The sequence below is a fragment of the Giraffa tippelskirchi genome, chromosome 12 (assembly GCF_054371585.1).
Source record: "Giraffa tippelskirchi isolate mGirTip1 chromosome 12, T2T-mGirTip1v1.2.pri, whole genome shotgun sequence".
NCBI lineage: Eukaryota > Metazoa > Chordata > Mammalia > Artiodactyla > Giraffidae > Giraffa > Giraffa tippelskirchi.
Genome location: NC_137286.1, coordinates 67,751,150 through 67,774,445, shown reverse-complemented (window position 1 = coordinate 67,774,445; position 23,296 = coordinate 67,751,150). Strand labels below are relative to the sequence as shown.

The 23,296-nt window shown below is 54.8% G+C and overlaps 1 protein-coding gene across 1 annotated transcript; it reads left to right on the top strand.

Moving 5' to 3' along the window:
* The first annotated feature begins 15 nt into the window (after positions 1-15).
* Positions 16-20,653, top strand: LOC145528623 (uncharacterized). Its single transcript, XM_081547278.1, has 3 exons — positions 16-20; positions 19,432-19,742; positions 19,993-20,653. The coding sequence occupies exons 1-3, from the start codon at positions 16-18 to the stop codon at positions 20,619-20,621; spliced, it is 945 nt and encodes a 314-aa protein (XP_081403404.1). The 3' UTR covers positions 20,622-20,653.
* The last annotated feature ends 2,643 nt before the right edge of the window (positions 20,654-23,296 follow it).

Here is a 23,296-nt window from a genome sequence, read left to right as displayed (position 1 = left end):
CGCCTGGCTTCCAACATGAGGCCCGGCCCTGGGCCCCGATTGGGCACTGCCCCAGTCCGGAGCCAATCACAGTGGCCAGGGAGGTGGAACGCACCGATTGGCCAGGGCCAGGTCATATGAACATACTCCCCAGGAAACTCAAATATTCCCAAGATTCCCTAAAAAACCAATGAACAAAATTATCCAGTAAAGGCAACCCGTACTTTTTAATGAGGCCAATGTCACAGAAAAAAAAAAAAAATCCTTCACAATGAACTGCTCAAGGAAGCTACTAAATAAGCTTTCAGAAAAGTGAAGTCGTTTTTTTTTTTTTTTTTAATAGGGTGACGGAGATCTATACCTTTCCCATCTATGTGAATTTAGGTTTAAACTAGATTTCCCTCGGCTATTATATAAGACAAAAAACCCCACATCACCCCCTTTCACTCCCCCCACCCCCAAAAAGTGTTTTAGTCTATTGAATTTTTGTGTCCTCAGTTGTGTCTGATTCACGGCAACTCACGAACTCTACACAGCCAGGCTCTTCCGTCCATGGAATTCAGGGCAATTTTTTCTGTCACAGCAAATGCCCACCCTGGGTGATCCAAAGGCAAGGGCTCAGAGGCTCCTCAGAGACTAACTCCTTTCAGCTGAGCACAGAGCTGGCTCCTCACTGGGATGCCTGTGGCCTGGGGCTCCCAGAGGGGAGAGCAGCACTCGCCCCACCGTGTGGTCACTGCTGGACGTGCAGGCTGCTCCTCACTACCCCTTGACAGTGTCCCTGAGGGCAGAACAGTGTGAATCTACTCAAGGTGGAAACGCAAACTCCGATGCAACCAAACTTCCCACAAGGTCTCCAAAACCACTCAGGAACAGGGAATTGGAAACTGCAGGGCATGACATGAATGGAGATGGAGACTTGACACCTTACACCGAGTTCACTTCCAGTTATCCCTAGACAAAGTTTCCATGAAAACTTGTCACAAATCTAGAAGAACAATGAGCAGAAACCGGACACGTGCTTTGAGTCTTCACACACAAAACAAAAAGGCAGCCCACAAAACAACCCAGAGAATACAGTGGACTTTGCAAAATCAAAGATATCTACTGTGGGAAAGACCTCATTACAAAAGCAAAAGACAGGTCATACATCGCGAGACGAATGAGTGGAAACACAAAGCTTCTCAAGGATGTGTCTCCAAACAGACAAAGAACACCAACACGACACGCCTGTGAAAACTAGGGAAAGGTCTGAAGGGACAGCAGACTGAGGAAGACACACACAGAGTATCCCGGATGATGTCCAGCACTGAGGGCCTGGAGAAACAACAGTCTAGTTGCACTCCCTCAGGCCTGTGTGACCCTGGATGAGGCCTCTGTTTCCCGGTGGCTCTGAGAGATGGACAGGGAGGAAGGGGAAGAGAAATCACTTGCATTTCTAATACTCACAGCAAAGTCTTCCAATGAGAAGGGAATTATCACCCCCACTGACAATGCCATTCACTGAAGTGATACCCACGAGTCCATCTAACCCAGAAGGGAAGGAAGGACCTGTTCTCACAAAATGGCGAGAGATGGAAGAAGGAAGATCAAGCCCACACCAACCACTGGAAAGAGAAGCTGTGCTCAGGGCTTGAAAGAATTCCTATTGGGAAAACGATGTCACAGCCCCACAAGGCAATCCACAGCTTCGATGCTATTCCTCCCAAAATGCCAATGCATTTTCGCACCGAACAAAGAATTGCAAAAGGGGTACGGAAACAGAAAAGAGCCTAAATTGTCAATACAATCCGACGAAAAAGCCCCGATACGGACATCCAAGGTTGTGTGAAAGGAAATTAGACGACCAAACTAGGATCCTCAGGAGAGTATCGGAGAAGGCGATGGCGACCCACTCCAGTACTCTTGCCTGGAAAACGCCCTGGACGGAGGAGCCTGGTAGGCTGCAGGCCATGGGGTCGCGCAGAGTCAGACACGACTGAAGTGACTTAGCCGCAGCGGCAGCAGCAGGACAGTATGCTGTTGGGAATGCAACAACACACACAGATCCAGATCGATGGAATAAAGTTGAGGGTCCAGAAACAAACCCCGGCATCCATGGTCAACTCATCTCTGACACAAAAGGGGAGAATATCCAAATGGGAACAAGAAAGCCTCTTCAATAAATGTCCATGGGAAAACCAGACAGCTACATCTGAAGAACGCTATTGGTTTTGATCTCACACCACCTCAATATCGGGGAAAAGCCTCACCCTAAAGACTGATGTCATGAGATAGCTAGAAAGAAGCGTAGGTCAAAGGCTCCTTAACATCAGAGTCTCCTTGCCATTTGCTGGGCGGAGGTAGAAATGGGTCTCTTCACGTAAGGGAAAGAGGAAAACGAAGTACGCCAATGGGTTTCCATCCAATGGAACCTCTTCACAACAGAGAAGCTAAGCATTCAGAAATGCAAAAGATAGGAAACGGAACATGAGAGACTCCTTGCAAGTGGTGTATCTGAGAAGGGGTTCATATGGAAAGAGACGAAGAATGCACAGCACTCAGATTCCAAGAAACACCACCACCACCCTTGACCCTTCCCCCATGACCAACTCCGACCTAAAGCCTTTCTCTCCCTCTAACCTATCCCTAAAACATAACCCTCATCTAATCATATACATGTGCATTCCTAGCATCCATCCATCCACACACGAGAGAGAAAGAGGAAGACACAGACTGAATCGAGAAGGGAAAAGAGAGGGACAGAGCCAGAAGGAGACACGGAACCAGAAAGAGGAAAGGAGTCGACGGTCCAGACTTTTCATCAATCTGTCTCGAAGGTAGAAGCAACGACAGCGCCCATCCACCCCAGAAGGGGGAAAAGGACGGAAGGTTTGGAGAGGAAAAGACAAGAACGCAGGGAGCCCTTAGAAGCTCAGCCACCCGCAGAAGCCGAGCTGGGACACTTGAACAGAATCTCAATGGAAACAGAGGACCAGAAAGTTGGCTACTCTTTTCTATAAGAGAGGGAGACCTTCGAGTCTTCCTTTCGGTCCTGAACTTGGATGCGGGGTCTCAAAACAGTCAGGAGGGGGAGTGACTTTTCCTGGGTACCACGGCGCATCCAGGCCTTGTTCTGCCCCATTCTGTGCTGTGTCAGCCCTGGATGGAGTCTTTCTTTCTGAAGTCTCAGCGCACAAGCTCCACGTGATATCGGCCCCAGGTGGAAAGGCATGGAGCTGCTCGTAGGCCGACAGAACTAGGAAGCAGATGGGAGAATGACCCCCAGTCTGCAGATGGAGAGACTGGGGAAACCCTGAGGGGCATACGCTTGTCCAGGGCCACACCACTTATGAGAAGAAGGAGCCTGGTCTGAGAGCAGCGGGGTCCTCGGAGCTCAGGCCCTGGCTGCACCCAGGCCTCCCCAGGGCTGTGGGCTGGGCTGTGTGGCTGTCACTGTGCCTGCACATGGCCTAAGGGGGGTGGTCGAGCAGTCAGAAACCCAGAGATTCCCTTGGGAAGTTTTGGGGAAGGGACCTCAGCACGAACCCCAGGAAATGATGTCACCTGCCGGCAACAGAACCCAACAGAACCCGCAACCCGGGTATCCAGGCCTCCAGAGCGGAGAGGAGCCCCCAGCCAGATCACTTGCTGCCAGGATGTTCTGCTGTTTGCCCCTGCCCAGAGGCCGGGGCCTCAGGAGAGCTCACAGGCAGTGTGCGTGGGCACCCTGTCAACGTTGGCTCAGGGCACCCCCGAGAGGCCTCTGGCCCTTTGCCCGGAGAAACAGAAAGGTAACACGGGGAGCCCCAGGCCGGGCCAGGCCACCTCTCCCATGCCACCCGGAAACACCGGGTCCTTTGCCTGTGTGTGTGGATGCGGGTTTCTCGGGGTGTGTCTCCCTCAAGGAAGCCCAGGCGGATGTGGGGTCAGAAGCCTGCGGGCAAGTTGTGTCCACACCCCAGGGGAGAGCAGGCTGGGTGGGATGGGGAGAGTGCGGGCAGCGCCGGCCGCCCAGGCTGGCCTCACACCCTCAGGTGGGTCTCTTTCCTCCCGGGTGGGGATCTGAGCAGACACACGTCTCTGACCCTTCTGGGAAGAGAAGTTCGAGCAGGCAGAAGCAGCGGCTCCACTGGCCAGGCCCAGCTCGGAAAACTCCCAGCACGGCTGGCTGACGGTCACTGTCGTTGCAGAGCTTCCCACGTGATGAGGCCGAGGACGGGGACACCCCGTCCACCTCCCGGAGGGAGGGGTCGGAGCACCGCCCCCCCGCCCCTGAGGCCCAGTGCAGGCTCCAGGTGAGCGTGCCCACGGAGGCATCAGCCCCACCGCGGGCGAAGCGGAGGCGGGGAAGGCCTGCTGCCGAGACACCGCCCAGGATACACCCGGCGGCCCAGTCTGAGGCTGCCACGGAGCTCAGCACACCCGGCTCCGACCCGGAGTCCCGAGAACCCCGGCCTCTGAGGCAGCAGGAGGACCTGGAGCCCAGCACGCCAGAGCACAGAGGTGAGGACGCTGGGGCTGGTGCACGGGAGTGTGTGGGGAGGGGGTGCTGAGCTACACAGGGACGAGTCCCCGAAAGATGCTGCTGGGCCTACAGCAAGCGCTGGCCTCACACCCCCACCCCCATCTTGCACACTTCAGTCCCAAAAGACATCCGACCCTGGGTATTCTTTGGGAATCTCTTGGAAGCTTTCTGTCCCGGGATACGCACATGCCAAGGCTGGCCTGTGGGCAAACTTTGCTTCTCCCCCAGCTCTAGCACTGGCCTCCAACTGGACCCAGGCTCCACTTCCCAGACCTGTCCCTACAGAGGTGGTGGCTCCAGGTGCAGGACCCAGGGATCCTCCGAGGGCAGATGGAGAACCGAGACTTGCCCTCGCAGAGACACCAGGCCAGCTGGGTTCTGGCCAGCACACCGGGCAGATTGGATCACCGTGCCTGCAGGACCCCCAGCCCCAGGCTCTGATGTCCCACCCCCTCAGCCAGAACCTCCACCTCCACGTGCACCTGTACCTGCTCGGGCTTTGGCAGGAGAACCCGAGGCAGAGGAGGAGTCACCGCCTCGGCAGGGAGAGCCTGCCCTGGCTCCCGCACAACACCCAGACGCCGACGATGACTCACCCGCCCCTGCAGGAAGAACGAGCCCCCGCTCTGGACAGAGACCCAGAGCCCTTGCCGGAAACACCACGTCCAGGGGAGCGGGCGGCTCTGCAGCCTCCATCCCTGTCTGCTCACCGTGGACGCCGTCAACTCGGTCTGCCCCCAGGGGACATGGAGTTCCTTTCCCCTGAACTGCTTTGCATTTGGTTTGTTTCCACCTTTCTGGTGATGTTTTACTTTTTGTATGGTTTCGTGTATTTTTGTTGGTTAAGTTGGGATTAGTAAACTTTTTCATCATTGTTGCAATTTGGGAACACTGTTGTGTAACTCTGGTGATACTGTGTTACCATCACCACTTTGTGGTTTCAGACCCGTTTGATCTTTATGCCCCACCCCCCAACAAAGCCTGGATTCAAGGCAAGCACGCCCTGTTCATCCCTCCCCCCGATCCTGAACACAATTTCAACTTTTCTTTCTGCATTCCTTCCTATATTCTTGGTGTCCCCAATCAATGACTCTCAGTGAAATGACTGAAGGAGTTTCTTTCGGACTCTCCACCTACTGTAAGACTCCATTGGAGAGTTCTCATTTTTATGTCATTTGAACTAGCCTTTGATAGCTGACAGGACGGTGTACGTCCTTTCAAGATATCATGTGCCAAACGAAGCCCTTTTGGCAAATGCCATCATTATCTCCAGGCAGGCATTGCTGTTTGAAGGGTGACATCTCAGCCAGAAGGCAGAGGCTGAGCTCCTCTTGTTGCACCAGCTCCCAAAAGAAGCCAAGAAAGGGAGCTGGAACAACAAACCACCCCAACGCCCAGGAAAGCGTTCTTCACGACAGAAGGCTAGAAAATGACCCAACAACCTTGTGGCCCAGAACCCCTCTAGAAAAATCACTGTTCCATAAAAAAGAGAAACACGTGGGAAGTTCCAAGGAGAGGCAATGCCCATGGCCAGTGTACTTTAGAGACGGCCTGACCGCTCCGGGGAAGACACGCACCGACGGAACCCCTTGGGAAACAGCAGTGAGAGTCCTCACCGTCGTAAGGGACTCCTCTGGGGACAACCTGCCCTGGGCACCACATGGGGGAGCAGACCGGCTTCTCTTCCTCTGCCCCCACACCATTCACTCATGAAGGCAGCTCAGGTGTTCTCATGCCCTGCCTGCCTGCCTGCCTGGCTCATCCGTGAGCTGTGACCACCTCCAGGGCAGGACTCCACCTTCTCCTCTCTGTGTACCGTGAATCTGCACACAGTGGGCTTTCAGAACCTTAGGAGACTTGAGCCATTCCCACTCGAGCCAGAACCCTCCCCAGGAAGGTAAACGGCTGTGGAGTCATTTTGGCCCCTGCACTGGTTCCGAAAGCCTGGCGGCTCCTACAGCCTCTACGGTGTGAAGAGGGAGGTCCCTTTTGACAGAGCTTTCCGGCTGTCAGATCTAAGCTGTTGTTTCACTGTCAGCTGTGTCTCTTCCGTTGCAGCCAGGTGGGCCACGCTGCTCCAAAGGGGCTCACAAGCTGAGTGGCAAGGGAGGTATTGAGAGGACAGGGATGGCTACAACGTGCTGCAAACTGAGTGAGGGTCCCCACAATCCTCAGCAAAGGTCTGTGGTGTGCAAGTGGGGAGTAGAGGGCCCCCAAGTTCCAAAGGAAGGGAGGTACTCGGGAGCTAAAGCCCTTGGCTGCTGTGGTAGCAGCTGCAGATGGCAGCTCGTCCACAGTGCACTTCGAATGAGGTCATATGAGCGGGACTCTGGAAATGGCTCCGAAATCAAGAGAAAGGGGTCAGGGTATGTGGGAATCCGGCGGGGGTGGGGGGTGGATGAAGGAAGGTGTCCTTCCTCTCGCCAGTGCAATTTGGTTTGGTGAGTCTCAAAGCTACCAGATGGCACTTCCCAAGTCAGGCCCCCGCAGGAATCAGGGTGGGCTGCGTGCCTCGGCCCCTGCCACAGGGACAAGCCACACCAGTGGCCTCCCTGAGCTCCAATGGCCGGATCTGGGGGTTCTGTCTGGGTGCACACCTCCTTGCTGTGGACAAGTTCCCCCCTTCTCTGAGCACCAGCTTCATCCTCTCGAATGAGGACATCGATTGCTACCTTGGCACGTTACTCTCTTCATCCTGTGAAGACTCATTAGGCTTATCCTACAATTACTAGCTGGCCCGAAGAGATATCTCCTGAATCCAGATTAAGCTGGAGTCTCCCAGGCTCATCTGGCATGTCTTCCCTGAAGTCTGCCAAAACCCACACCCTTGCATTTCCAGGGACTCCCCTTAGCCAGCTGGGCAGAAAACCCAGCATGGTTCAAACAAGCTGACAGACAAGCGGGAGAGGACTCACGGGCAGACGGCCTCCCTCAGGTCTCGGGTGGAGCTCTGGGACCACAGCAGCAGCGGGCCATCCCAGCGCCTTGGGCTCAGCAGCGCCCTCATTCTCAGGCCGGCGGCTCTGCCCTGAGGGGAGCAGGAAGGTCACCAACTGCCGCAGGCGGACCTCAAGCCCCTCCCACTGCTGGAGCCTGACCTCCCCCGGCCCCACCCCTTCCCCTACCCCAGCAGGACGAGAGCTCGTCTTCCCCTGGCTTCCAACGTGAGGCCCGGCCCTGGGCCCCGATTGGGCACTGCCCCAGTCCGGAGCCAATCACAGTGGCCAGGGAGGTGGAATGTACCGATTGGCCAGGGCCAGGTCATGTGACCATACTCCCCAGGAAACTCAAATATTACCAAGATTCCCTAACAAACCAATGAACAAAATTATCCAGTAAAGGCAAACCGTACTTTTTAACGAGGCCAATGTCACAGAAAAAAAAAAAAAAAATCCTTCACAATGAACTGCTCAAGGAAGCTACTAAATAAGCTTTCAGAAAAGTGAAGTCGTTTTTTTTTTTTTTTTTTAATAGGGTGACGGAGAGCTATACCTTTCCCATCTATGTGAATTTAGGTTTAAACTAGATTTCCCTCGGCTATTATATAAGACAAAAAACCCCACATCACCCCCTTTCACTCCCCCCACCCCCAAAAAGTGTTTTAGTCTATTGAATTTTTGTGTCCTCAGTTGTGTCTGATTCACGGCAACTCACGAACTCCACACAGCCAGGCTCTTCCGTCCATGGAATTCAGGGCAATTTTTTCTGTCACAGCAAATGCCCACCCTGGGTGATCCAAAGGCAAGGGCTCAGAGGCTCCTGAGAGACTAACTCCTTTCAGCTGAGCACAGAGCTGGCTCCTCACTGGGATGCCTGTGGCCTGGGGCTCCCAGAGGGGAGAGCAGCACTCGCCCCACCGTGTGGTCACTGCTGGAAGTGCAGGCTGCTCCTCACTCCCCCTTGACAGTGTCCCTGAGGGCAGAACAGTGTGAATCTACTCAAGGTGGAAACGCAAACTCCGATGCAACCAAACTTCCCACAAGGTCTCCAAAACCACTCAGGAACAGGGAATTGGAAACTGCAGGGCATGACATGAATGGAGATGGAGACTTGACACCTTACACCGAGTTCACTTCCAGTTATCCCTAGACAAAGTTTCCATGAAAACTTGTCACAAATCTAGAAGAACAATGAGCAGAAACCGGACACGTGCTTTGAGTCTTCACACACAAAACAAAAAGGCAGCCCACAAAACAACCCAGAGAATACAGTGGACTTTGCAAAATCAAAGATATCTACTGTGGGAAAGACCTCATTACAAAAGCAAAAGACAGGTCATACATCGCGAGACGAATGAGTGGAAACACAAAGCTTCTCAAGGATGTGTCTCCAAACAGACAAAGAACACCAACACGACAAGCCTGTGAAAACTAGGGAAAGGTCTGAAGGGACACCAGACTGAGGAAGACACACACAGAGTATCCCGGATGATGTCCAGCACTGAGGGCCTGAAGAAACAACAGTCTAGTTGCATTCCCTCAGGCCTGTGTGACCCTGGATGAGGCCTCTGTTTCCCGGTGGCTCTGAGAGATGGACAGGGAGGAAGGGGAAGAGAAATCACTTGCATTTCTAATACTCACAGCAAAGTCTTCCAATGAGAAGGGAATTATCACCCCCACTGACAATGCCATTCACTGAAGTGATACCCACGAGTCCATCTAACCCAGAAGGGAAGGAAGGACCTGTCCTGACAAAACGGCGAGAGATGGAAGAAGGAAGATCAAGCCCACACCAACCACTGGAAAGAGAAGCTGTGCTCAGGGCTTGAAAGAATTCCTATTGGGAAAATGATGTCACAGCCCCACAAGGCAATCCACAGCTTCGATGCTATTCCTCCCAAAATGCCAATGCATTTTCGCACCAAACAAAGAATTGCAAAAGGGGTACGGAAACAGAAAAGAGCCTAAATTGTCAATACAATCCGACGAAAAAGCCCCGATACGGACATCCAAGGTTGTGTGAAAGGAAATTAGACGACCAAACTAGGATCCTCAGGAGAGTATCGGAGAAGGCGATGGCGACCCACTCCAGTACTCTTGCCTGGAAAACGCCCTGGACGGAGGAGCCTGGTAGGCTGCAGGCCATGGGGTCGCGCAGAGTCAGACACGACTGAAGTGACTTAGCCGCAGCGGCAGCAGCAGGACAGTATGCTATTGGGAATGCAACAACACACACAGATCCAGATCGATGGAATAAAGTTGAGGGTCCAGAAACAAACCCCGGCATCCATGGTCAACTCATCTCTGACACAGAAGGGGAGAATATCCAAATGGGAACAAGAAAGCCTCTTCAATAAATGTCCATGGGAAAACCAGACAGCTACATCTGAAGAACGCTATTGGTTTTGATCTCACACCACCTCAATATCGGGGAAAAGCCTCACCCTAAAGACTGATGTCATGAGATAGCTAGAAAGAAGCGTAGGTCAAAGGCTCCTTAACATCAGAGTCTCCTTGCCATTTGCTGGGCGGAGGTAGAAATGGGTCTCTTCACGTAAGGGAAAGAGGAAAACGAAGTACGCCAATGGGTTTCCATCCAATGGAACCTCTTCACAACAGAGAAGCTAAGCATTCAGAAATGCAAAAGATAGGAAACGGAACATGAGAGACTCCTTGCAAGTGGTGTATCTGAGAAGGGGTTCATATGGAAAGAGACGAAGAATGCACAGCACTCAGATTCCAAGAAACACCACCACCACCCTTGACCCTTCCCCCATGACCAACTCCGACCTAAAGCCTTTCTCTCCCTCTAACCTATCCCTAAAACATAACCCTCATCTAATCATATACATGTGCATTCCTAGCATCCATCCATCCACACACGAGAGAGAAAGAGGAAGACACAGACTGAATCGAGAAGGGAAAAGAGAGGGACACAGCCAGAGAGAGACACGGAACCAGAAAGAGGAAAGGAGTCGACGGTCCAGACTTTTCATCAATCTGTCTCGAAGGTAGAAGCAACGACAGCGCCCATCCACCCCAGAAGGGGGAAAAGGACGGAAGGTTTGGAGAGGAAAAGACAAGAACGCAGGGAGCGCTTAGAAGCTCAGGCACGCACAGAAGCCGAGCTGGGACACTTGAACAGAATCTCAATGGAAACAGAGGACCAGAAAGTTGGCTACTCTTTTCTATAAGAGAGGGAGACCTTCGAGTCTTCCTTTCGGTCCTCCAACGTGGATGCGGGGTCTCAAAACACTCAGGAGGGGGAGTGCCTTTTCCTGGGTACCACGGCGCATCCAGGCCTCGTTCTGCCCCATTCTGTGCTGTGTCAGCCCTGGATGGAGTCTTTCTTTCTGAAGTCTCAGCGCACAAGCTCCACGTGATATCGGCCCCAGGTGGAAAGGCATGGAGCTGCTCGTAGGCCGACAGAACTAGGAAGCAGATGGGAGAATGACCCCCACTCTGCAGAGGGAGAGACTGGGGAAACCCTGAGGGGCATACGCTTGTCCAGGGCCACACCACTTATGAGAAGAAGGAGCCTGGTCTGAGAGCAGCGGGGTCCTCGGAGCTCAGGCCCTGGCTGCACCCAGGCCTCCCCAGGGCTGTGGGCTGGGCTGTGTGGCTGTCACTGTGCCTTCACATGGCCTAAGGGGGGTGGTCGAGCAGTCAGAAACCCAGAGATTCCCTTGGGAGGTTTTGGGGAAGGGACCTCAGCACGAACCCCAGGAAATGATGTCACCTGCCGGCAACAGAACCCAACAGAACCCGCAACCCGGGTATCCAGGCCTCCAGAGCGGAGAGGAGCCCCCAGCCAGATCACTTGCTGCCAGGATGTTCTGCTGTTTGCCCCTGCCCAGAGGCCGGGGCCTCAGGAGAGCTCACAGGCAGTGTGCGTGGGCACCCTGTCAACGTTGGCTCAGGGCACCCCCGAGAGGCCTCTGGCCCTTTGCCCGGAGAAACAGAAAGGTAACACGGGGAGCCCCAGGCCGGGCCAGGCCACCTCTCCCATGCCACCCGGAAACACCGGGTCCTTTGCCTGTGTGTGTGGATGCGGGTTTCTCGGGGTGTGTCTCCCTCAAGGAAGCCCAGGCGGATGTGGGGTCAGAAGCCGGCGGGCAAGTTGTGTCCACACCCCAGAGGAGAGCAGGCTGGGTGGGATGGGGAGAGTGCGGGCAGCGCCGGCCGCCCAGGCTGGCCTCACACCCTCAGGTGGGTCTCTTTCCTCCCGGGTGGGGATCTGAGCAGACACACGTCTCTGACCCTTCTGGGAAGAGAAGTTCGAGCAGGCAGAAGCAGCGGCTCCACTGGCCCGACCCAGCTCGGAAAACTCCCAACACGGCTGGCTGACGGTCACTGTCGTTGCAGAGCTTCCCACGTGATGAGGCCGAGGACGGGGACACCCCGTCCACCTCCCGGAGGGAGGGGTCGGAGCACCACCCCCCCGCCCCTGAGGCCCAGTGCAGGCTCCAGGTGAGCGTGCCCACGGAGGCATCAGCCCCACCGGGGGCGAAGCGGAGGCGGGGAAGGCCTGCTGCCGAGACACCACACAGGATACACCTGGCGGCCCAGTCTGAGGCTGCCACGGAGCTCAGCACACCCGGCTCCGACCCGGAGTCCCGAGAACCCCGGCCTCTGAGGCAGCAGGAGGACCTGGAGCCCAGCACGCCAGAGCACAGAGGTGAGGACGCTGGGGCTGGTGCACGGGAGTGTGTGGGGAGGGGGTGCTGAGCTACACAGGGACGAGTCCCCGAAAGATGCTGCTGGGCCTGCAGCAAGCGCTGGCCTCACACCCCCACCCCCATCTTGCACACTTCAGTCCCAAAAGACATCCGACCCTGGGTATTCTTTGGGAATCTCTTGGAAGCTTTCTGTCCCGGGATACGCACATGCCAAGGCTGGCCTGTGGGCAAACTTTGCTTCTCCCCCAGCTCTAGCACTGGCCTCCAACTGGAACCAGGCTCCACTTCCCAGACCTGTCCCTACAGAGGTGGTGGCTCCAGGTGCAGGACCCAGGGATCCACCGAGGGCAGATGGAGAACCGAGACTTGCCCTCGCAGAGACACCAGGCCAGCTGGGTACTGGCCAGCACACCGGGCAGATTGGATCACCGTGCCTGCAGGACCCCCAGCCCCAGGCTCTGATGTCCCACCCCCTCAGCCAGAACCTCCACCTCCACGTGCACCTGTACCTGCTCGGGCTTTGGCAGGAGAACCCGAGGCAGAGGAGGAGTCACCGCCTCTGCAGGGAGAGCCTGCCCTGGCTCCCGCACAACACCCAGACGCCGACGATGACTCACCCGCCCCTGCAGGAAGAACGAGCCCCCGCTCTGGACAGAGACCCAGAGCCCTTGCCGGAAACACCACGTCCAGGGGAGCGGGCGGCTCTGCAGCCTCCATCCCTGTCTGCTCACCGTGGACGCCGTCAACTCGGTCTGCCCCCAGGGGACATGGAGTTCCTTTCCCCTGAACTGCTTTGCATTTGGTTTGTTTCCACCTTTCTGGTGATGTTTTACTTTTTGTATGGTTTCGTGTATTTTTGTTGGTTAAGTTGAGATTAGTAAACTTTTTCATCATTGTTGCAATTTGGGAACACTGTTGTGTAACTCTGGTGATACTGTGTTACCATCACCACTTTGTGGTTTCAGACCCGTTTGATCTTTATGCCCCACCCCCCAACAAAGCCTGGATTCAAGGCAAGCACGCCCTGTTCATCCCTCCCCCCGATCCTGAACACAATTTCAACTTTTCTTTCTGCATTCCTTCCTATATTCTTGGTGTCCCCAATCAATGACTCTCAGTGAAATGACTGAAGGAGTTTCTTTCGGACTCTCCACCTACTGTAAGACTCCATTGGAGAGTTCTCATTTTTATGTCATTTGAACTAGCCTTTGATAGCTGACAGGACGGTGTACGTCCTTTCAAGATATCATGTGCCAAACGAAGCCCTTTTGGCAAATGCCATCATTATCTCCAGGCAGGCATTGCTGTTTGAAGGGTGACATCTCAGCCAGAAGGCAGAGGCTGAGCTCCTCTTGTTGCACCAGCTCCCAAAAGAAGCCAAGAAAGGGAGCTGGAACAACAAACCACCCCAACGCCCAGGAAAGCGTTCTTCACGACAGAAGGCTAGAAAATGACCCAACAACCTTGTGGCCCAGAACCCCTCTAGAAAAATCACTGTTCCATAAAAAAGAGAAACACGTGGGAAGTTCCAAGGAGAGGCAATGCCCATGGCCAGTGTACTTTAGAGACGGCCTGACCGCTCCGGGGAAGACACGCACCGACGGAACCCCTTGGGAAACAGCAGTGAGAGTCCTCACCGTCGTAAGGGTCTCCTCTGGGGACAACCTGCCCTGGGCACCACATGGGGGAGCAGACCGGCTTCTCTTCCTCTGCCCCCACACCATTCACTCATGAAGGCAGCTCAGGTGTTCTCATGCCCTGCCTGCCTGCCTGCCTGCCTGGCTCATCCGTGAGCTGTGACCACCTCCAGGGCAGGACTCCACCTTCTCCTCTCTGTGTACCGTGAATCTGCACACAGTGGGCTTTCAGAACCTTAGGAGACTTGAGCCATTCCCACTCGAGCCAGAACCCTCCCCAGGAAGGTAAACGGCTGTGGAGTCATTTTGGCCCCTGCACTGGTTCCGAAAGCCTGGCGGCTCCTACAGCCTCTACGGTGTGAAGAGGGAGGTCCCTTTTGACAGAGCTTTCCGGCTGTCAGATCTAAGCTGTTGTTTCACTGTCAGCTGTGTCTCTTCCGTTGCAGCCAGGTGGGCCACGCTGCTCCAAAGGGGCTCACAAGCTGAGTGGCAAGGGAGGTATTGAGAGGACAGGGATGGCTACAACGTGCTGCAAACTGAGTGAGGGTCCCCACAATCCTCAGCAAAGGTCTGTGGTGTGCAAGTGGGGAGTAGAGGGCCCCCAAGTTCCAAAGGAAGGGAGGTACTCGGGAGCTAAAGCCCTTGGCTGCTGTGGTAGCAGCTGCAGATGGCAGCTCGTCCACAGTGCACTTCGAATGAGGTCATATGAGCGGGACTCTGGAAATGGCTCCAAAATCAAGAGAAAGGGGTCAGGGTATGTGGGAATCCGGCGGGGGTGGGGGGTGGATGAAGGAAGGTGTCCTTCCTCTCGCCAGTGCAATTTGGTTTGGTGAGTCTCAAAGCTACCAGATGGCACTTCCCAAGTCAGGCCCCCGCAGGAATCAGGGTGGGCTGCGTGCCTCGGCCCCTGCCACAGGGACAAGCCACACCAGTGGCCTCCCTGAGCTCCAATGGCCGGATCTGGGGGTTCTGTCTGGGTGCACACCTCCTTGCTGTGGACAAGTTCCCCCCTTCTCTGAGCACCAGCTTCATCCTCTCGAATGAGGACATCGATTGCTACCTTGGCACGTTACTCTCTTCATCCTGTGAAGACTCATTAGGCTTATCCTACAATTACTAGCTGGCCCGAAGAGATATCTCCTGAATCCAGATTAAGCTGGAGTCTCCCAGGCTCATCTGGCATGTCTTCCCTGAAGTCTGCCAAAACCCACACCCTTGCATTTCCAGGGACTCCCCTTAGCCAGCTGGGCAGAAAATCCAGCATGGTTCAAACAAGCTGACAGACAAGCGGGAGAGGACTCACGGGCAGACGGCCTCCCTCAGGTCTCGGGTGGAGCTCTGGGACCACAGCAGCAGCGGGCCATCTCAGCGCCTTGGGCTCAGCAGCGCCCTCATTCTCAGGCCGGCGGCTCTGCCCTGAGGGGAGCAGGAAGGTCACCAACTGCCGCAGGCGGACCTCAAGCCCCTCCCACTGCTGGAGCCTGACCTCCCCCGGCCCCACCCCTTCCCCTACCCCAGCAGGACGAGAGCTCGTCTTCCCCTGGCTTCCAACGTGAGGCCCGGCCCTGGGCCCCGATTGGGCACTGCCCCAGTCCGGAGCCAATCACAGTGGCCAGGGAGGTGGAATGCACCGATTGGCCAGGGCCAGGTCATGTGACCATACTCCCCAGGAAACTCAAATATTACCAAGATTCCCTAACAAACCAATGAACAAAATTATCCAGTAAAGGCAAACCGTACTTTTTAATGAGGCCAATGTCACAGAAAAAAAAAAAAAAATCCTTCACAATGAACTGCTCAAGGAAGCTACTAAATAAGCTTTCAGAAAAGTGAAGTCGTTTTTTTTTTTTTTTAATAGGGTGACGGAGAGCTATACCTTTCCCATCTATGTGAATTTAGGTTTAAACTAGATTTCCCTCGGCTATTATATAAGACAAAAAACCCCACATCACCCCCTTTCACTCCCCCCACCCCTAAAAAGTGTTTTAGTCTATTGAATTTTTGTGTCCTCAGTTGTGTCTGATTCACGGCAACTCACGAACTCCACACAGCCAGGCTCTTCCGTCCATGGAATTCAGGGCAATTTTTTCTGTCACAGCAAATGCCCACCCTGGGTGATCCAAAGGCAAGGGCTCAGAGGCTCCTGAGAGACTAACTCCTTTCAGCTGAGCACAGAGCTGGCTCCTCACTGGGATGCCTGTGGCCTGGGGCTCCCAGAGGGGAGAGCAGCACTCGCCCCACCGTGTGGTCACTGCTGGAAGTGCAGGCTGCTCCTCACTCCCCCTTGACAGTGTCCCTGAGGGCAGAACAGTGGGAATCTACTCAAGGTGGAAACGCAAACTCCGATGCAACCAAACTTCCCACAAGGTCTCCAAAACCACTCAGGAACAGGGAATTGGAAACTGCAGGGCATGACATGAATGGAGATGGAGACTTGACACCTTACACCGAGTTCACTTCCAGTTATCCCTAGACAAAGTTTCCATGAAAACTTGTCACAAATCTAGAAGAACAATGAGCAGAAACCGGACACGTGCTTTGAGTCTTCACACACAAAACAAAAAGGCAGCCCACAAAACAACCCAGAGAATACAGTGGACTTTGCAAAATCAAAGATATCTACTGTGGGAAAGACCTCATTACAAAAGCAAAAGACAGGTCATACATCGCGAGACGAATGAGTGGAAACACAAAGCTTCTCAAGGATGTGTCTCCAAACAGACAAAGAACACCAACACGACAAGCCTGTGAAAACTAGGGAAAGTTCTGAAGGGACAGCAGACTGAGGAAGATACACACAGAGTATCCCGGATGATGTCCAGCACTGAGGGCCTGAAGAAACAACAGTCTAGTTGCACTCCCTCAGGCCTGTGTGACGCTGGATGAGGCCTCTGTTTCCCGGTGGCTCTGAGAGATGGACAGGGAGGAAGGGGAAGAGAAATCACTTGCATTTCTAATACTCACAGCAAAGTCTTCCAATGAGAAGGGAATTATCACCCCCACTGACAATGCCATTCACTGAAGTGATACCCACGAGTCCATCTAACCCAGAAGGGAAGGAAGGACCTGTTCTCACAAAACGGTGAGAGATGGAAGAAGGAAGATCAAGCCCACACCAACCACTGGAAAGAGAAGCTGTGCTCAGGGCTTGAAAGAATTCCTATTGGGAAAATGATGTCACAGCCCCACAAGGCAATCCACAGCTTCGATGCTATTCCTCCCAAAATGCCAATGCATTTTCGCACCGAACAAAGAATTGCAAAAGGGGTACGGAAACAGAAAAGAGCCTAAATTGTCAATACAATCCGACGAAAAAGCCCCGATACGGACATCCAAGGTTGTGTGAAAGGAAATTAGACGACCAAACTAGGATCCTCAGGAGAGTATCGGAGAAGGCGATGGCGAACCACTCCAGTACTCTTGCCTGGAAAACGCCCTGGACGGAGGAGCCTGGTAGGCTGCAGGCCATGGGGTCGCGCAGAGTCAGACACGACTAAAGTGACTTAGGCGCAGCGGCAGCAGCAGGACAGTATGCTATTGGGAATGCAAAAACACACACAGATCCAGATCGATGGAATAAAGTTGAGGGTCCAGAAACAAACCCCGGCATCCATGGTCAACTCATCTCTGACACAAAAGGGGAGAATATACAAATGGGAACAAGAAAGCCTCTTCAATAAATGTCCATGGGAAAACCAGACAGCTACATCTGAAGAACGCTATTGGTTTTGATCTCACACCACCTCAATATCGGGGAAAAGCCTCACCCTAAAGACTGATGTCATGAGATAGCTAGAAAGAAGCGTAGGTCAAAGGCTCCTTAACATCAGAGTCTCCTTGCCATTTGCTGGGCGGAGGTAGAAATGGGTCTCTTCAAGTAAGGGAAAGAGGAAAACGAAGTACGCCAATGGGTTTCCATCCAATGGAACCTCTTCACAACAGAGAAGCTAAGCATTCAGAAATGCAAAAGATAGGAAACGGAACATGAGAGACTCCTTGCAAGTGGTGTATCTGAGAAGGGGTTCATATGGAAAGAGACGAAGAATGCACAGCACTCAGATTCCAAGAAATACCACCACCACCCTTGACCCTTCCCCCATGACCAACTCCGACCTAAAGCCTTTCTCTCCCTCTAACCTATTCCTAAAACATAACCCTCATCTAATCATATACATGTGCATTCCTAGCATCCATTCATCCACACACGAGAGAGAAAGAGGAAGACACAGACTGAATCGAGAAGGGAAAAGAGAGGGACACAGCCAGAGAGAGACACGGAACCAAAGAGAGGAAAGGAGTCGATGGTCCAGACTTTTCATCAATCTGTCTCGAAGGTAGAAGCAATGACAGCGCCCATCCACCCCAGAAGGGGGGAAAGGACGGAAGGTTTGGAGAGGAAAAGACAAGAACGCAGGGAGCCATTAGAAGCTCAGCCACCCGCAGAAGCCGAGCTGGGACACTTGAACAGAATCTCAATGGAAACAGAGGACCAGAAAGTTGGCTACTCTTTTCTATAAGAGAGGGAGACCTTCGAGTCTTCCTTTCGGTCCTCCAACTTGGATGCGGGGTCTCAAAACAGTCAGGAGGGGGAGTGCCTTTTCCTGGGTACCACGGCGCATCCAGGCCTCGTTCTGCCCCATTCTGTGCTGTGTCAGCCCTGGATGGAGTCTTTCTTTCTGAAGTCTCAGCGCACAAGCTCCACGTGATATCGGCCCCAGGTGGAAAGGCATGGAGCTGCTCGTAGGCCGACAGACCTAGGAAGCAGATGGGAGAATGACCCCCACTCTGCAGATGGAGAGACTGGGGAAACCCTGAGGGGCATACGCTTGTCCAGGGCCACACCACTTATGAGAAGAAGGAGCCTGGTCTGAGAGCAGCGGGGTCCTCGGAGCTCAGGCCCTGGCTGCACCCAGGCCTCCCCAGGGCTGTGGGCTGGGCTGTGTGGCTGTCACTGTGCCTGCACATGGCCTAAGGGGGGTGGTCGAGCAGTCAGAAACCCAGAGATTCCCTTGGGAAGTTTTGGGGAAGGGACCTCAGCACGAACCCCAGGAAATGATGTCACCTGCCGGCAACAGAACCCAACAGAACCCGCAACCCGGGTATCCAGGCCTCCAGAGCGGAGAGGAGCCCCCAGCCAGATCACTTGCTGCCAGGATGTTCTGCTGTTTGCCCCTGCCCAGAGGCCGGGGCCTCAGGAGAGCTCACAGGCAGTGTGCGTGGGCACCCTGTCGACGTTGGCTCAGGGCACCCCCGAGAGGCCTCTGGCCCTTTGCCCGGAGAAACAGAAAGGTAACACGGGGAGCCCCAGGCCGTGCCAGGCCACCTCTCCCATGCCACCCGGAAACACCGGGTCCTTTGCCTGTGTGTGTGGATGCGGGTTTCTCGGGGTGTGTCTCCCTCAAGGAAGCCCAGGCGGATGTGGGGTCAGAAGCCTGCGGGCAAGTTGTGTCCACACCCCTGGGGAGAGCAGGCTGGGTGGGATGGGGAGAGTGCGGGCAGCGCCGGCCACCCAGGCTGGCCTCACACCCTCAGGTGGGTCTCTTTCCTCCCGGGTGGGGATCTGAGCAGACACACGTCTCTGACCCTTCTGGGAAGAGAAGTTCGAGCAGGCAGAAGCAGCGGCTCCACTGGCCAGGCCCAGCTCGGAAAAGTCCCAGCATGGCTGGCTGACGGTCACTGTCGTTGCAGAGCTTCCCACGTGATGAGGCCGAGGACGGGGACACCCCGTCCACCTCCCGGAGGGAGGGGTCGGAGCACCACCCCCCCGCCCCTGAGGCCCAGTGCAGGCTCCAGGTGAGCGTGCCCACGGAGGCATCAGCCCCACCGGGGGCGAAACGGAGGCGGGGAAGGCCTGCTGCCGAGACACCACACAGGATACACCCGGCGGCCCAGTCTGAGGCTGCCACGGAGCTCAGCACACCCGGCTCCGACCCAGAGTCCCGAGAACCCCAGCCTCTGAGGCAGCAGGAGGACCTGGAGCCCAGCACGCCAGAGCACAGAGGTGAGGACGCTGGGGCTGGTGCACGGGAGTGTGTGGGGAGGGGGTGCTGAGCTACACAGGGACGAGTCCCCGAAAGATGCTGCTGGGCCTGCAGGAAGCGCTGGCCTCACACCCCCACCCCCATCTTGCACACTTCAGTCCCAAAAGACATCCGACCCTGGGTATTCTTTGGGAATCTCTTGGAAGCTTTCTGTCCCGGGATACGCACATGCCAAGGCTGGCCTGTGGGCAAACTTTGCTTCTCCCCCAGCTCTAGCACTGGCCTCCAACTGGAACCAGGCTCCACTTCCCAGACCTGTCCCTACAGAGGTGGTGGCTCCAGGTGCAGGACCCAGGGATCCACCGAGGGCAGATGGAGAACCGAGACTTGCCCTCGCAGAGACACCAGGCCAGCTGGGTTCTGGCCAGCACACCGGGCACATCGGATCTCCGTGCCTGCAGGACCCCCAGCCCCAGGCACTGATGTCCCACCCCCTCAGCCAGAACCTCCACCTCCACGTGCACCTGTACCTGCTCGGGCTTTGGCAGGAGAACCCGAGGCAGAGGAGGAGTCACCGCCTCGGCAGGGAGAGCCTGCCCTGGCTCCCGCGCAACACCCAGACGCCGACGATGACTCACCCACCCCTGCAGGAAGAACGAGCCCCCGCTCTGGACAGAGACCCAGAGCCCTTGCCGGAAACACCACGTCCAGGGGAGCGGTCGGCTCTGCCGCCTCCATCCCTGTCGGCTCACCGTGGACGCTGTCAACTCGGTCTGCCCCCAGGGGACATGGAGTTCCTTTCCCCTGAACTGCTTTGCATTTGGTTTGTTTCCACCTTTCTGGTGATGTTTTATTTTTTGTATGGTTTCCTGCATTTTTGTTGGTTAAGTTGGGATTAGTAAACTTTTTAATCATTGTTGCAATTTGGGAACACTGTTGTGTAACTGGTGATACTGTGTTACCATCACCACTTTGTGGTTTCAGACCCGTTTGATCTTTATGCCCCATCCCCCAACAAAGCCTGGATTCAAGGCAAGCACGCCCTGTTCATCCCTCCCCCCGATCCTGAACACAATTTCATCTTTTCTTTCTGCATTCCTTCCTATATTCTTGGTGTCCCCAATCAATGACTCTCAGTGAAATGACTGAAGGAGTTTCTTTCGGACTCTCCACCTACTGTAAGACTCCATTGGAGAGTTCTCATTTTTATGTCATTTGAACTAGCCTTTGATAGCTGACAGGACGGTGTACGTCCTTTCAAGATATCATGTGCCAAACGAAGCCCTTTTGGCAAATGCCATCATTATCTCCAGGCAGGCATTGCTGTTTGAAGGGTGACATCTCAGCCAGAAGGCAGAGGCTGAGTTCCTCTTGTTGCACCAGCTCCCAAAAGAAGCCAAGAAAGGGAGCTGGAACAACAAACCACCCCAACGCCCAGGAAAGCGTTCTTCACGACAGAAGGCTAGAAAATGACCCAACAACCTTGTGGCCCAGAACCCCTCTAGAAAAATCACTGTTCCATAAAAAAGAGAAACACGTGGGAAGTTCCAAGGAGAGGCAATGCCCATGGCCAGTGTACTTTAGAGACGGCCTGACCGCTCCGGGGAAGACACGCACCGACGGAACCCCTTGGGAAACAGCAGTGAGAGTCCTCACCGTCGTAAGGGTTTCCTCTGGGGACAACCTGCCCTGGGCACCACATGAGGGAGCAGACCGGCTTCTCTTCCTCTGCCCCCACAGCATTCACTCATGAAGGCAGCTCAGGTGTTCTCATGCCCTGCCTGCCTGCCTGCCTGCCTGGCTCATCCGTGAGCTGTGACCACCTCCAGGGCAGGACTCCACCTTCTCCTCTCTGTGTACCGTGAATCTGCACACAGTGGGCTTTCAGAACCTTAGGAGACTTGAGCCATTCCCACTCGAGCCAGAACCCTCCCCAGGAAGGAAAACGGCTGTGGAGTCATTTTGGCCCCAGCACTGGTTCCGAAAGCCTGGCGGCTCCTACAGCCTCTACGGTGTGAAGAGGGAGGTCCCTTTTGACAGAGCTTTCCGGCTGTCAGATCTAAGCTGTTGTTTCACTGTCAGCTGTGTCTCTTCCGTTGCAGCCAGGTGGGCCACGCTGCTCCAAAGGGGCTCACAAGCTGAGTGGCAAGGGAGGTATTGAGAGGACAGGGATGGCTACAACGTGCTGCAAACTGAGTGAGGGTCCCCACAATCCTCAGCAAAGGTCTGTGGTGTGCAAGTGGGGAGTAGAGGGCCCCCAAGTTCCAAAGGAAGGGAGGTACTCGGGAGCTAAAGCCCTTGGCTGCTGTGGTAGCAGCTGCAGATGGCAGCTCGTCCACAGTGCACTTCGAATGAGGTCATATGAGCGGGACTCTGGAAATGGCTCCGAAATCAAGAGAAAGGGGTCAGGGTATGTGGGAATCCGGCGGGGGTGGGGGGTGGATGAAGGAAGGTGTCCTTCCTCTCGCCAGTGCAATTTGGTTTGGTGAGTCTCAAAGCTACCAGATGGCACTTCCCAAGTCAGGCCCCCACAGGAATCAGGGTGGGCTGCGTGCCTCGGCCCCTGCCACAGGGACAAGCCACACCAGTGGCCTCCCTGAGCTCCAATGGCCGGATCTGGGGGTTCTGTCTGGGTGCACACCTCCTTGCTGTGGCCAAGTTCCCCCCTTCTCTGAGCACCAGCTTCATCCTCTCGAATGAGGACATCGATTGCTACCTTGGCACGTTACTCTCTTCATCCTGTGAAGACTCATTAGGCTTATCCTACAATTACTAGCTGGCCCGAAGAGATATCTCCTGAATCCAGATTAAGCTGGAGTCTCCCAGGCTCATCTGGCATGTCTTCCCTGAAGTCTGCCAAAACCCACACCCTTGCATTTCCAGGGACTCCCCTTAGCCAGCTGGGCAGAAAACCCAGCATGGTTCAAACAAGCTGACAGACAAGCGGGAGAGGACTCACGGGCAGACGGCCTCCCTCAGGTCTCGGGTGGAGCTCTGGGACCACAGCAGCAGCGGGCCATCTCAGCCCCTGGGCTCAGCAGCGCCCTCATTCTCAGGCCGGCGGCTCTGCCCTGAGGGGAGCAGGAAGGTCACCAACTGCCGCAGGCGGACCTCAAGCCCCTCCCACTGCTGGAGCCTGACCTCCCCCGTCCCCACCCCTGCCCCTACCCCAGCAGGACGAGAGCTCGTCTTCCCCTGGCTTCCAACGTGAGGCCCGGCCCTGGGCCCCGATTGGGCACTGCCCCAGTCCGGAGCCAATCACAGTGGCCAGGGAGGTGGAACGCACCGATTGGCCAGGGCCAGGTCATGTGACCATACTCCCCAGAAAACTCAAATATTACCAAGATTCCCTAACAAACCAATGAACAAAATTATCCAGTAAAAGCAAACCGTACTTTTTAATGAGGCCAATGTCACAGAAAAAAAAAAAAAAATCCTTCACAATGAACTGCTCAAGGAAGCTACTAAATAAGCTTTCAGAAAAGTTAAGACTTTTTTTTTTTTTTTAATAGGGTGACGGAGAGCTATACCTTTCCCATCTATGTGAATTTAGGTTTAAACTAGATTTCCCTCG